The sequence below is a fragment of the Sphaerodactylus townsendi genome, linkage group LG03 (genome assembly GCF_021028975.2).
Source record: "Sphaerodactylus townsendi isolate TG3544 linkage group LG03, MPM_Stown_v2.3, whole genome shotgun sequence".
In the NCBI taxonomy this organism is placed as follows: Eukaryota; Metazoa; Chordata; class Lepidosauria; order Squamata; family Sphaerodactylidae; genus Sphaerodactylus; species Sphaerodactylus townsendi.
This window is the reverse complement of record NC_059427.1, coordinates 6,051,251-6,066,258: the sequence shown is the minus strand read 5'-3', so window position 1 is coordinate 6,066,258 and position 15,008 is coordinate 6,051,251. Positions and strand designations below refer to the sequence as shown.

General features: G+C 45.5%; 2 protein-coding genes across 13 annotated transcripts in view; one reads left to right on the top strand and one right to left on the bottom strand.

Moving 5' to 3' along the window:
- Window positions 1-15,008, top strand: part of LOC125428537 (zinc finger protein 436-like) — a 774,209-nt gene that overhangs the window by 333,940 nt on the left and 425,261 nt on the right. The window lies entirely within an intron of this gene.
- Window positions 8,794-15,008, bottom strand: part of LOC125428543 (zinc finger protein 883-like) — a 454,328-nt gene continuing 448,113 nt past the window's right edge. The window contains exon 7 of the mRNA XM_048488828.1: window positions 8,794-11,413. Within this exon, the coding sequence (XP_048344785.1) occupies window positions 10,089-11,413 (1,325 nt within the window). The 3' untranslated portion in view covers window positions 8,794-10,088. The remainder of the gene's footprint in view (window positions 11,414-15,008) is intronic.

Genomic DNA, 15,008 nt, shown 5'->3' with positions numbered 1-15,008 from the left:
TACCAGGGGTGAAGCATAGTTTAACATTAGGAATATATTATCGTCCCCCTGACCAAAGCGCACAAGAGGATTCTGAGATGGAAAAAGAAATTAGAGAGGCCAACAAAAGCAAAAATGTCGTGGTAATGGGCGATTTTAACTATCCCCATATAAACTGGAAAAATGCATGTTCAGGTCATAGTAAGGAGAGAACATTCCTGGATATGCTAAATGACTGTGGCTTAGAGCAGATGGTTGTAGAACCAACCAGGGGAGATGTGATCCTAGATCTAATTCTATGTGGGACCCAGGACCTGGTGCAGGAAGTCAGTGTTGTTGAGCCGATAGGGAACAGCAACCGCAATGCTGTCAGATTCAGTATCTCTGCATGCGAACAAGTGACAACTACTAATGTAGTTACATTCGCCTTCAGAAAGGGAAATTTCTCAAAGATGAGGGGGATAGTGCGCAGGAAGCTGAAAGGGAAAATCAAGAGAGTCAAAAATGTCCAAGATGCTTGGAGGTTATTTAAAAACACAGTCTTAAAAGCTCAACTGGAATGTGTTCCACAGGTTAGGAAAGGCAGCGCCCAGTCCAAAAGAAAGCCACCATGGTTAACAAGGGACGTTGAGGAAATTATTAGGGAAAAAAAGATGTCTTTTAGAAAATGGAAGTCCAACTTAACTGATAAAGAATACCAGAGAGAACACAAATGGTGGCAAAAGAGAAGCAAGTAAGGGAGCTGTAAGGGAGGCAAAAAAGGATTATGAGGAACGCATGGCTGTGAACATCAAAACCAGCAACAAACAGTTCTTCAAGTACATCAAAAGCAGGAAGCCAGCAAGGGAAGCGGTAGGCCCGTTAGATGACAAAGGAACAAAGGGTGTGCTAAAAGATGACAGGGAGATTGCAGAAAAGCTGAATGAATTCTTTGCATCTGTCTTCACCCAAGAGGAGGTGAGGAACATTCCTGCACCTGAACCAAGCTTCTTAGGAGGCGAATCCGAGGAACTAACGAAGATAGTGGTAGACAAGGAAGAAGTTCTGGCAGCCATTGATAAACTAAATGCTACCAAATCCCCTGGCCCAGATTGCATTCACCCAAGAGTTCTTAAAGAGCTCAAGCATGAAATTGCTGATGTTCTCACTTTAATATGCAACTTATCCTTGAAATCAGGCTCCATCCCTGAAGACTGGAAGATGGCCAATGTCACACCAATCTTTAAGAAAGGATCTAGGGGGGACCCGGGAAATTACAGGCCAGTCAGTTTGACATCTGTTCCTGGTAAATTAGTAGAATCTGTCATTAAAGATAAAATTATAAAACATGTACAAAAGCAAAACCTGCTGAGAAAGAGTCAGCATGGCTTTTGCAGAGGCAAATCCTGTCTTACAAACTTACTAGAGTTCTTTGAGGATGTAAATAGGCATGTGGATAAGGGGGAACCAGTGGACATTGTCTACTTGGATTTCCAAAAGGCTTTTGACAAAGTTCCTCACCAGAGACTATTGAGAAAACTCAGCAATGAAGGAATAAGAGGGGAAGTCCTCCTATGGATTAAAAACTGGTTGAGAAACAGGAAGCAAAGAGTGGGTGTAAATGGGAAATTCTCACAATGGAGAGATGTGGGGAGTGGTGTCCCCCAAGGATCCGTATTGGGACCAGTGCTCTTTAACCTATTCATAAATGACCTGGAAGTAGGGGTGGGTAGCGTGGTGGCCAAGTTTGCAGATGATACCAAATTATGTAGGGTGGTGAGAACCACAAAGGATTGCGAGGAGGTCCAAGCGGACCTTGATAAATTAGGTGAGTGGGCTAAGAAAGGGCAAATGCAGTTCAATGTAGCAAAATGCAAAGTGATGCACATAGGGGCAAAAAATCCAAACTTCACATACACGCTACAGGGGTCAGTGCTATCAGTCACAGACCAGGAAAGGGATTTGGGCGTCTTAGTTGATAGTTCCATGGGAATGTCAACTCAATGTATGGCAGCTGTGAAAAAGGCAAACTCTATGCTGGGGATAATCAGGAAAGGAATTGATAATAAAACTGCAAAGATTGTCATGCCCTTATATAAAGCCGTGGTGCGACCACACTTGGAGTACTGTGTTCAGTTCTGGTCACCACATCTCAAAAAGGATATTGAAGAGATAGAAAAAGTGCAGAGAAGGGCAACGAGGATGATTGAGGGACTGGAGCACCTTCCTTATGAGGAGAGGCTGCAGCGTTTGGGACTCTTTAGTTTGGAGAGGAGACGTCTGAGGGGGGATATGATTGAAGTCTATAAAATTATGCATGGGGTAGAGAATGTTGACAGAGAGAAATTTTTCTCTCTTTCTCACAATACTAGAACCAGGGGGCATTCATTGAAAATGCTGGGGGGAAGAATTAGAACTAATAAAAGGAAACACTTCTTCACGCAACGTGTGATTGGTGTTTGGAATATGCTGCCACAGGAGGTGGTGATGGCCACTAACCTGGATAGCTTTAAAAGGGGCTTGGACAGATTTATGGAGGAGAAGTCAATTTATGGCTACCAATCTTGATCCTCTTTGATCTGAGATTGCAAATGCCTTAACAGTCCAGGTGCTCCGGAGCAACAGCCGCAGAAGGCCATTGCTTTCACATCCTACATGTGAACTCCCAAAGGCACCTGGTGGGCCACTGCGAGTAGCAGAGAGCTGGACTAGATGGACTCTGGTCTGATCCAGCTGGCTTGTTCTTATGTTCTTATGTTCTTATGTTCTTATGTTCTTATGTTCAGGGTAAACCTTTTCTACATGGTCCTGAACAAGATCCTAAACCACCCACCCTTTACTCCTCAGGATTTCACACTGGGCTGGGACAGAGCAAGCTCTGGGGTTTCTCTAAACCCTCACTTGACTCTGCCAATTATATTAACACACCCTCAGGAACTCTCCAGTCCTATATCTAGGTGCGGCCTCTTCAGAGACTATACCAAGTCCTTCGGGTGGCTTTAGGATTGTCCCCGTGAATAGGTTTCCCCCTGGTCTTTCACCAACACCTGGCCACCTAGCCTCTGGTGAACTAAGGATCTTTTCCTTCTTTTGAGAGATTTCTTAGAGAACTCTGGCATACTGGCTCTCAACTCAATGTCACTTGATCTTTGTCAGACTTGACTGTGACAGGTGAGCACACACACGCTCTGTGCTTCTGGCTAACTGCAGCTCAGCCGGCCAATCAGGCGGAGCTCTGGTTAACTCATTGTGCTTCTGTCTGCCTGAACTGCTCCTCTTAAATTAACCATTTATTCAGTAATCCATCACAATAATCCGTAACCCGAACCCTGAACTCCATCCTTCATGTCTGTAAGGCTGAACACACTCAGACAAAGCTAACTCTAGTAAAGGAACTTTATTGATTCATGTCACCCTAACTACAGGGTGCTGGAACTGAGGATTCTTGTCCTCAGTTCCAGTATATAAACTATTTACAAAGACAGACAGCAACCAATCAACTCTTCCCCTCCTCCCAGCTCCTGGTCTCCCATTGGTTCTGAAGCTCTGGTGGGATGTAGCTTCTCAGTTTGTTTTCCTGCACTTTTTGGGAAAAGGCAGGAACCAGTGCATGTTGGGAGTTGCAGTCCTGACAGTGTCTGCTCAGCCTCCCTGTTCTGGGATTCCAGGGAGTAAATTGTCACTTTTCTTGCAAAAATATGAGGGATGGATTTCATTGGTGTGATCCTGGCATGGTTTCCAGAACCTGGTGGATATGAATACAGGGGAGAAGGGGTGGCCTTCATTGATCCCAAGCTTTTACTAACACTCATGGCAGTCATTGGATTGAAATGATCCCCAAATTGACCAGGTGTCAAACTTGAGCTTTCTAGTGTGTCAGCTCCATCTCCACCAGCCTCCAAATCATTTTTGTTTGGGACTAACATGAATGGACTCCCCATTTCTGGGAGGAAATACATTTTTCCAGAAGCTGAAAGGGGCCTCCCCTGCCAGCTACCCTCCTCCCTTGGGGTTCCAAGAAGCCCACTAAATCTGTGTCAGTGATCAGGTGAGCTGGCTGGGGAGCAGGGTGGGAGGGGGCAGGCAGGCAAGGCAGCATTTTCTGCTTCCAGAGGTAATTCAAAGCTTGGTTGGGGGAGGGTGTCTCCTCCTTCCTCAAATATTTCCAGTCCCCATGAGCCACTCTCCCTCCTAGGTAACCTCACCCCACACACTTTCCTTCCCAAAGCAAAAGCAAAGCTAATTTTTCAGAGAGAAGTAAGGTAAAGAGAAATGGGACATATGGGAGGGGGCTCTGCCGTGCAACCCTGAGCGAGGGGCAACACTTCTCTTTAGATGGGGCTTCCCTCCTGCATAATTGCCTCTGGTCCAGGAAACTTAGACCAGTGAGTCCAAAATCCTAGAGGGGCTACCAGGAAAGGAAGGCATCTCTTTCTTGCCTAGAGTGCAGTAGCCACAGCAGCTCCTTCTGAGTGACTAAAGGGGCAGGGAAATCTGGGATGCGTGGAAGGGAACAGAGGTCAGAGGCAGGCCCTGATGGTTTTGCACTGTAGTAGCACCACAAAGTAGCAAATTCCTGATTATTGTGGTGCAGTCTAGACATGAGTTTTGATTTGATGGTGAATTTAGGATGACCCAGTGTAAATATCACAAGGGCCTATGAGGATCCATTCTCTAGATTTCCGTTTTTCCACTATAGCAGCACCATGAAGCAGTGGATGCCTGATTTTTGTGGTGCTGCCAGTAGCCTAAGTAATGATTTACAATATGACAGTAGTTTTCTTTTGCTTCATTGTAAAAAATCATATGATTTCATGAGGATCCGATATTTGAATTTTGTCCTGTCCTTTTTGGTTCAAGTGAAATGCAGCATTTATGTAGCATGATATAGTGGTAAAGAGCAATGGACTGTTATCTGGAGAACCAGGTTTGATTCTCAACTCCTCCAAATGAAGCCTGTTGGGTGACTTTAGCCCAATCACAGTTCTCTCCAAACTCTTTCAGCCCCACCTATCTCATCAGGTGCCTGATGTGTGTGTGTGGGGGGGTGGGGGGAAGGTAACTGAAAGCCCCTCATTATGAAAGAGAAAAAATGATATAACAACCTTGTCCTCCTCCTCTTCCCCATCATTTTGGTTCAGTTCCCCTCTGTAGGGCACCCAAAAGGTGTCAGTTGGGGGGCTTTCTAGGTCTGTAGAATTGGCAGGAAAAGATCTCCCCTCACCCCAAACCATCCCATCAGTGGGGCCTGAGCATGCTTTTTACCCTCCAGTAATCATGGATGGTGGAAATCCATTGAGTGTTATTTAGAGGGGAGAGAAAGGCCAACAGAGGAGCAGGCAGGGAGATGGTGAGTTCTCCCTGACCCTAACTCCCAATCTGGGATAGCATGAGCTTTTCAGGGCTCCTCCCTTTGGTCTCCATATAAAGACTGACACCCTCACACACCAAGGATAATGTATTGTTGAAGGCTTTCATAGCTGGATTCAACTGGTTGAGGTGGGTTTTCCAGGCTGTGTGGCCGTGGTCTGGTGGATCTTGTTCCTAACGTTTCACCTGCATCTGTGGCTGGCATCTTCAGAGGTGTATCACAGAGAGAAGTCTGTTACACACTTCCCTCTGTGTGTAACAGACTTCCCTCTGTGATACACCTCTGAAGATGCCAGCCACAGATGCCAGCAAAACGTTAGGAACAAGATCCACCGGACCACGGTCACACAGCCTGGAAAACCCACCACAACCAAACCAAGGATACTTTGCGGCAAAGGGGTCAGAGTCCCTGATTTCTATTATAAAGCTACAGGTTAATAGTATTAATTGGATATTAGTGTTTTGTGTGGATGTTATATGAATCTTCCCAGAGTGATTGGAGGGCCTGATGCAGCCTGTCTCTTACCTCAGAAGGACTCCAACCTTTTTATAAAACTGCACATTAATATTTGAGGACTGCAAGAAATTCTTGAAAAGAAAGAACAAAGGACACACCAAGGCAGAGCAGAGCTGCAAGACTGTCATCTTCAAGGGACTGATTAGATAAGTAAAAAAAAAGGTCAAAATTGGTAAATTAATTATTGTTCTGCATACTTAATTGTGGTTCTATATAAGAAGAAGTAGAGTTGGATGTATATTCCCCCTTTCTCTCCTGTAAGGAGACTCAAAGGGGCTTACAAATTCCTTTCCCTTCCCCCCTCACAACAAACACCCTGTGAGGTAGGTGGGACCGAGAGAGCTCAGAAGAACTGTGACTCACCCAAGGTCCCCAGCTGGCGTGTGTGGGAGTGTACAGGCTAATCTGAATTCCCCAGATAAGCCTCCACAGCTCAAGCGGCAGAGCAGGGAATCAAACCCGGTTCCTCCAGATTAATCTGCTCTTAACCACTACACCACTGCTGTTCCCTGTGTTTTATATACAAAAGCAACAGCAAATTTGAAATATGTTTATTATTTCCATAAGTATCGCTAGGTGGAAGCACACTATAAAGGATGTGAACTCACTCAGTTCTTTAATTAAAAAATATTTCTTGGATATCCTGCTTTGAATAAAATAGAAGGTAAAATAAAATAGAAGGTAACCTTAGAGTTTGGGTGGGGGATGGACATGGTGAGACAGAATTCCTCACCCCCTCTCCAGAAAAGATCTCTAAAGTAGTCAGAGGCAACTTTGTAGTATGTTTAAAGACACACAAAACATTAATTTCCCCAAAGAACCAAACAGGCATATCTTTAAAAGCTGAGTATGTAATATAAAGATAAAGAATTACAAGGGGCACGTTTGTTCTGTATCCCAATTTTGTTTTTCTTGTACCACCTTTGTCCCAGGAGCTTCTTTTGGTCCAGCACTCTAACCTGTCAGGGCCATTTTAAATTCTGACCTTGTCCTATGGGATATTAACAACCCCCCTAACTTGGTGTCATCTGCAAATCTGATTAGCATGCCTTCTATTCCATCATCCAAGTTAATGATAAAAATATTGAATAGCGCTGGGCCAAGGACAGAACCCTGTGGCACCACACTAGCCAGGCCAGGCCCCATAGAGTTCTCCCTCATAGGTCAAAATAGGCCTTGAAAGGGCCCTGCCCCTGCTTTTTACTGACAGAACCAAGCTTTGGATGCCTGTGGTTGCCAATTAACAGGTTTCAGACATTCTGCCAACCTGGGGGCATTTTTAGGATTCTGGAATAATGTTGATATAGGCTTGTGCAGGAAGCAAATGGGTTTGCAGTTTATTAGCAAAAGGCAATAGCCTTGATCTAAGTGTACAATTGTAGAGCTTTAGAAATGTTAATTAGGAGGGCTCTAATGTGGATAGCACTTCCAGCCAATCTTGTTATTTTCTTTCTAAAATCCTTATTCCTTATAGTTTGCACCTGGCCAAGAAGAAGAAGCCTACTTTATTGCTTGGCAAATTGAGAAGCTTTCTGAGTGAACTATACCCTGAAAAAGGATAAATTACAAGGTGTATTTTAGTAAAATGTAAACAATGACAAAAGTACCCTTCCTCAAGTTTTTTTTTGGAGTTGATGGGTCTACATTTCTCTTTCCACATACTCTCAATAAAATAAAAAACATTGTGAATTGTTTATGTCTTATGGCACCAGCCTAGTCTCCAATAATTGGCAGTAACTGTTTTCGGTGATGGGGTGACTCCGTGTTACCTGAAGAGCTCATTTTAATTCTAAATACTCCTTCTGGGGTGGGAAATCCCAACCTCTTTTTAAACATATGTTCTGTGTTTTCCAGTGTTTGGGGAGGTTCTGTGTTAGCCCATGTTGTAGGATAGTACCAAATGATATCATTATTAATGTATTAATGATTCCTTTTTGCTAATTTGAAAACTACTATAAAATACTGTGATCTACTTGTGCTCAGGACTTCTGCTTTGGTCTGAGGGCCAGTTTGCTGCAGCAAAATAATTTATTACACCTAACGTCTCTTATTCGACTTGAGTCTTTGGGAACACAATCCTCATATCAGTTTTCTGGCAACCACGACAGGACAGGACAAGGGCCCTGGGTTACCTAGCTGGTAGCCTGGAAAATCCCTGGAGAGCTCTGGTGAGCTCCATCCTGCAAACCCCATTTTTTTTATTTTTAATAAATTGGTGATTGGACGCATGTCAGTAAAAGATGCTTTAAACATCACATTTGGTGGTCTTTTTGCACCACAGAAGCCCATTTCCCCATGATAAAATAAATGCCTGAAAAAAGTATTTTGTAATGCTTGTGAAAAGAGTTTTAAAACCCGCTCAATAAGAAATAACTAATTCTGAGTTTTCTAGGCTGAGTTTTCTAGAAATAACTATTTTGAGTTTTCTAGGCTGTGAGGCCATGGGCTGGTGGATCTTGTTCCTAACGTTTTGCCTGCATCTGTGGCTGACATCTTCAGAGGTGTATCACAGGGAGAAGTCTGTTACACACTGTATCATAACCCGTTCTGTTTGCAAACAGCTTCTGGTAAGGTGAGAAGGTTCTAAAAATGGGAGGGGGCTAGAAAGATGAAAAAGGCAAACTCTTAAAACTCTTTTAAAATGCTGTCATTTTCTTTCCCTAAACCCCTTGTCATCTCCTGTTCCTATCTGGTAGGGCTGTTCTGCATTTATAGTCTTAGGGTTTTTTTTAAAGATGAGTGCGTACAGGTAGATGAACAGGATTATGGAGGGGACTTGTGGAAAACTCTCTGTATGAGTTTATAACATTTTGTGTGGGGTCTGTGTGTGTGTGCATGTTTGTTACAGTAAGATAGAAGGGCCAGCACAACTGTCCCTCTGTTCACACTGCCAGTGTTAGGAAAAAACTACAAAATGTGATTGATTGATTTTTCTTTTTATAACTGTGATAGCTTCATTTAAAGACCCATATCTCAAAACATAATGAAACTCCCAATAATGCTTGCTTTTTCCATGTCCTTTGTTGTTTTCTGAAAAAAGCTCGTTATAAAAAAAAAACCTATAGCTGAAAAAGTTTACATACCAACCACTTTAACAGCCCCTCCCCCAAACACACCAGGAGAACATTAATGCTTAAGAAATGTGTTTTTAAAAAAAGATGCTGTCATTCTCTTTCCCTAAACCCATGCCATCTCCAAGCTCTATCTGGTGTGTTCAAATCTTCCTCAAGAGTGTGAAAAACACAACAAAATGTTAGTGAAAAGAGTTTTTTAAATGCACCCTATGACCCATGGGACTGAAAGAGAGGGAGAATGGGGCTCAGAAGCTTCTGTTGCAAACAGCCGCACTGGGGGGTGGGGAGTTCTAAAAAAACAGGGACCCCTCTCTCTCAAACTCCTCTCTGTTTTTGCTTGTTTCATTCAGAGGGAAAGGGGATGATAGCCCTGGTTGCTAAATAACCACTCCTGACACCTGGAAGTTGATGGGACAGACTCCGTAGCAGGGCTTCAGAAAAAAATTGTGCTAGGGAACTCATTATGTAGAGGTGGAAGGAAAAAGGGATCTCTGAGGTGGAAAGGAAAAGTGATTTGCACTATGGAAGCAGCCAGGAGATATTGGCTTGCCTGGGAGATTTATAGCTACTGCTTGGAGGACTGACCTAGCACAGCACCAATGAATGCAGATGCCAGTCTGGCAGATAGCATGGGCTTCAAAGGAGGGTCACCCAGGGCTCCAGTCAGTGAAGGTGGAGAAATGTAATTCCAGGAACAGCAGATGCAAAATTTTCATATATTGCAAACCAATGTCCTGTTCATCAACTTTAAATCTACAATCCTGAGGCTAATAGTTAAGGCAGCTGCTTGAGAATCTGATTGTCTACCTGCTGGAATTAGCTGGTTGACAGTGAAAAGAGGTGGTGGCACCAGAAAAGAGTCCCTCTTCAGTCCCAGTTCTGCAGTAGTTTGTGAAGTGGTGATTTTGAACTACCAGATTGCCACAATGTGCTGCATGAACTTGGGAAAACAGGGATGGGAATATTGGGTATTTTAAAAACTCATTATGTAATTAATATTGTGTCTTACTGTTTCATCCTAATTTATAGGTAATTTTAGCTGGCTTTGTCTACGATGCAGAAGGTGGTAACTGGAAAAACCTCCAGGTAGCAGCCTCCAAGGAAGGGAGCATGTCAAAACAGAGGTCCACTTCTCCATATAAGTGTTAATGTTAATCCAAAGGTTTGTCCTATGTGTGGGTTTTTAGATGCTGTGCAAGATTGCTATTCTGACTGAATCTCTTTCCACACTCTGGGCATTCAAAAGGTTTCTGCCCTGTGTGGATCCTTTGATGTGTGACAAGATTGCTATTCTGACTGAATTTCTTTCCACACTCTGAGCATTCAAAGGGTTTCTCCCCTGTGTGGGTCCTTTGATGTGTGAGAAGATTGCTATTCTGGCTGAATCTCTTTCCACACTCAGAGCATTCAAAAGGTTTCTCCCCCGTGTGGATTCTTTGATGTTTCTGAAGACTGCTACTGTCACTGAATCTCCTTCCACACTCTGAGCATTCAAAAGGTTTCTCCCCTGTGTGAGTCCTTTGATGTTTTTGAAGACTGCTACTGAGACTGAATCTCTTTCCACACTCTGAGCATTCAAAAGGTTTCTCCCCTGTATGGATCCTTTGATGCATCTGAAGACTGCCACTGCGACTGAATCTCTTTCCACACTCAAAGCATTCAAAAGGTTTCTCCCTTGTGTGAGTCCTTTGATGTTTTTGAAGACTGCTACTGTCACTGAATCTCTTTCCACACTCTGAGCATTGAAAAGGTTTCTCCCCCGTATGGGTCCTTTGATGTTTCTGAAGAGTGCTGCTATCATTAAATGTCTTTCTACACACCAAGCATTCAAAAGGTCTCTCCCCTGTGTGGGTCCTTTGATGTTTTTGAAGACTATCACTCCTACTAAATCTCATCCCACACTCTAAGCATTCAAAAGGTTTCTCCCCCGTATGGGTTCTTTTATGTGTGTGAAGATGGCGTCTTTCATAGAATCTCTTTCCACACTCTGAGCATTCAAAACATTTCTCTCCTGTGTGAGTCTTTTGATGTTTTTGAAGACTATCACTCCGACTGAATCTCCTTCCACACTCTGAGCACTCAAAAGGTTTCTCCCCTGTGTGGGTTCTTTGATGCTGTTGAAGATTGCTACTGTGACTGAATCTCTTTCCACACTGTGAGCATTCAAAAGGTTTCTCCCCTGTGTGGGTTCTTTGATGCTGTTGAAGATTGCTACTCCGACTGAATCTCTTGCCACACTGTGAGCATTCAAAAGGTTTCTCCCCCATCTGATTTTTTTGATAGTTTTGAAGACTGCTACTGTGACTAAATCTCTTTCCACACTCTGAGCATTCAAAAGTTCTCTCCCCTGTGTGTGTTCTTTGATCTATGATGACAGAACGTCCCACCAGTTCAGGGCCAAAAAAGTCATTGCCTTCCACATTTTCTTTCTTCACTTCATCTGGCAATAGCTGATACGCTTCCTCATTCAATTTGTTCCACTGTTCATCCCCAGCTGGAATAAGAAGAGAGATTCAATTAGAACAGACACATGGAAGTTTGCTCTTCTCTTTAAGTTCCATCCATATGCAAAACATTTCAGCGGCTTTTTCCTGCTATGCATTGAATATCAGATTAATAGACACTGTTAAGCAACATGAAAACTTACTGCATCAGAAAGGCTTAGTTTGTAGTCTAAGGATTTACACAGTTCCTCAGCTAAGCGATGTGAAATAAGGGCTGATTTCAGATGCAGGGTCTTTCTGCTTTCCATGCAATCATTCGGTTTCTCTCCTGATGGAATTTGCCTATCAGAAACAACACTCATGTTCTTATGGAAGGTCTTTCCAAAGACCACACTGTCATTTTTTGTCTTTACTAGAGTGGATTCTCTGATTAGCACAGATACGTTCATTCTTTGTTGTTCTGATTAATCATTGGGAAGGAATAGGTTATCCCTCCTTGTCAGGCGTAGCTCCTGCCCTGGCCTGGCATCCCTGGGGCAGTGCCAAGGTTACACCTGCATTGCTGTTATCTGTCTGTTAATGGCCCATCCTGTATTAATCGCTGTGTTTGTAACTAGTGAAATAGGCTTCCTCCCTCCCCCGGGGCAGGATTGTGGCTATTGCTGTCCTTGAGTTCTGAAACACACAACAATACTAATTTTACACTGTTTTTTCTAATGCTGATTATTATGGAAACCGGTGAGGGGGGGAGGCTGGAAGCACGAAAAGTTTGAAGATATATGTGAGCTGGAAAGCCGAAGCCCTCAGCAATGGCTTTCGACAGCTAAGGTCCTGACACAGTTCAATAAAGGTCTTGAACCTTTCCTGAGTCTCAATTATTGACTGGAGTAACAGACCCTTACATTAAGCCATTGCTTTTGGATCCCCAATCTTATGCCCAGACCTACTACCAGTATTACTGGATTGAAGGTGGGCATAACCACCTCCGACAGTGGCTCAGACACCAACGATGGGGGTGTCCTTCCCAATCAGACGGGCCAGGAACCCCAACTGCCTTCTATTGAGGCGGTGGCTCCCCTGGCTCCTGAGCGTGGCCTAGGGACCCCGGCTGGGACCTATGGCTGGGAGCGAGGATGCCACACCTCGGGGCTCTGGGAGTCATGGCTGATAGCAGCCCTGCAGTAGCATGGGCACAACTACAAGGAGAGGACCCTTGTGGCGTGTGACCAGTGGGAGCCCTGGCAATTCGAACATGGTTCTGGGTGATGGCGCCACAAAAGGAGGAACTCCACCAAGAGAGAGATGACCTCCAGAGGGAGCAAGACGAGATGCAGTTCGAACTACGGCCCCTCCAATCCCAAACGACCCAGCCAGCACCGGGAGTGACAGCACAGAACCCAGTGGCCCAGGGCCCTGTCCAGGACGGTGCCACAGGCAGTGGCACTGCAGGTGCGTGGCAAGGCGTTGTTGCTGGCCGGCGGAACCAGCACCTCCAGCCCCGAGACCCTACTTCCTCATGTGGCAAGCTACATGCACATGATGGAGGATGAGTATGAAAATGATGCTGAGTGAGTGTACGAGATTGGGGCCCTTATGGAAGGAGAAGCAGTGGGCTGGCTGGTGGGGCTCTTCAAGGAAGACGCCCCCCAAACTATGTGACTTCGGCCGGTTCTTGATGTCTCTCTGAAGGCATTTCAAGGACCTGTTCCTAAAGAAGGCATGGGCCAGCCTGCAACATCTGAAGCAATGGGCCTGTTCGGTGGCTGACTATGAGGCTCAGTTTCGACAACTGGCAAGCCGCCTTCGGAATTGGCCCAAGCACATCTTTATCCACATGCCTAGATCCTGAAGTCCTCCAATGGGTCCCAACACCTTGATGGGATGGATCTGCCTGGCTGGGGATGCAGAAGGCCGCTAGAAAGAAGTCCAGTGTGCCCACCAACACCAGGGTTCCAGTCAGAGCCCAACCAGAACCTGACCTGCAGCCAGTGAGGCCAGCCCAGCTCGAGGCCGCCAGGGAGCCAACAAAACAGTCTACACCTGATGGTGTCATCTGTGCCTGTGCTGCGGTGAAGCCAGGCAACTGATTGACAACTGCCCTGAGAAACAGGCCCATCAGTCAACCATCCCTCCAAAGCCAGCCAGCCACAAGGGGGCAAAGAAAGGGCTGAAGCACTGGCCGACCTCTAGAGCCGGCCTCACCCTCAAGGTGGAGGACTCAGCTGATGAGGAGAGCACCTCCGAAACCTATGGTGCTGAGGCAAGCAATGAGTCGTCAGGAAACCACAACAACCTGGCCTAAAATGCGCCAATGGCCAGGTCCAGCAGCAAGGCACTAACGGTCGGGTGAGTGGATATTCTTCCTCACTGGTTCTCCTTCTTGCGCTAGCCAACCCCAAAAGGAAAACCAGAATGACTGCAGGGACACTGATTGACTTGGGGTGCTCTAAATGCCTTATGCACCCAGCAGTGGCTTAGGAACTGGGCTTAAAGTCATGAAGGCTCAAAGCCCCCATGCGATTTGAGCAAATGAATGGTAACATCATGGGGGGGGGGACCTTGCCACACACAAGACTGAAGCAGTCCTAGTTAAATGTCACCTGCATTGGGAGAGACTCAAGTTCATCACAGCAAGGCTGGGGGAAACCCCATAGTCCTCGGCATGCCCTGGCTCAAAAGGCATGACCTGGAAATACAGTGGACAAATTAGTCTGCTTCACAGACCCACCCTGCGGGACCCACATTAACCTGCAAGGCCCGAACCATGTGCATTCTCCCGTTTCTGGGCGGGTGGCCAGGAGACCTCTAGCAGCCACAGCCATCCCTAAGCCCTACCAGGACTTTAGCAAAGTCTTTGAGAGGAAATGCGACAAGCTACCGCCCCACCAACATATGGACTGCAAAACTGAATTGATCCCTGGGGCCAAGCTACCCAAGGGCAGACTGTACGCCATGAGCCCCCAGGAAGCCAAGAGACTTTCTGGACAAAAATTTGAAGAGAGGGTTCATCCGCTCAGCCTCCTCGGCCATGGGGGCCCCAGGCCTCTTTAGGAAGAAGGAAGACAGCTCCTTCAGACTGTGAACAGACTATCGGGGCTTGAATGCAGTGTCCTTGTGCAACAAATACTCACTTCCCACTTATTAAAGAGTTATGAGGCAGCTGTTCCACAGGGAAAATCTTCTCCAAACTGGATCTAAGGGAGGCTTATGACTGGGTTCGAATAGCTGAAGGCCAGGAATATTTGACACCTTTTAATACCTGGTATGGCCAACTTCACCCTCCATTTTTTCCCAGGCAAACGCAATTGCCTAGCCAAGGCTCTTTCCCGCTTAACCCAAACAGGGGGAGGGGAGGAGTGCCCCACAAGAACCATCTTCACTCCCGCCCAGCTCGGATTGCAAGCAGTCACATGTAACAAAGTGCAGTTACAGCATCAGCCCCTCTCCCAATCCCCCCTCCAGCACTCCCTGGAGAACAATTTCAGGCTGCATAGCAGGTCAGTCCCAGATGCTGAGAAGAGAGGGGGGAGAGCTCGAAAAGTGGGGGGGTTGTGGTGAAAGGGGGGAAGCTGTATGTCCCCAATGAATTGTGTAGTAAAGTGCTGGATGGGTGCCACAATGTAAAATGTATATGGCCATTTGGGA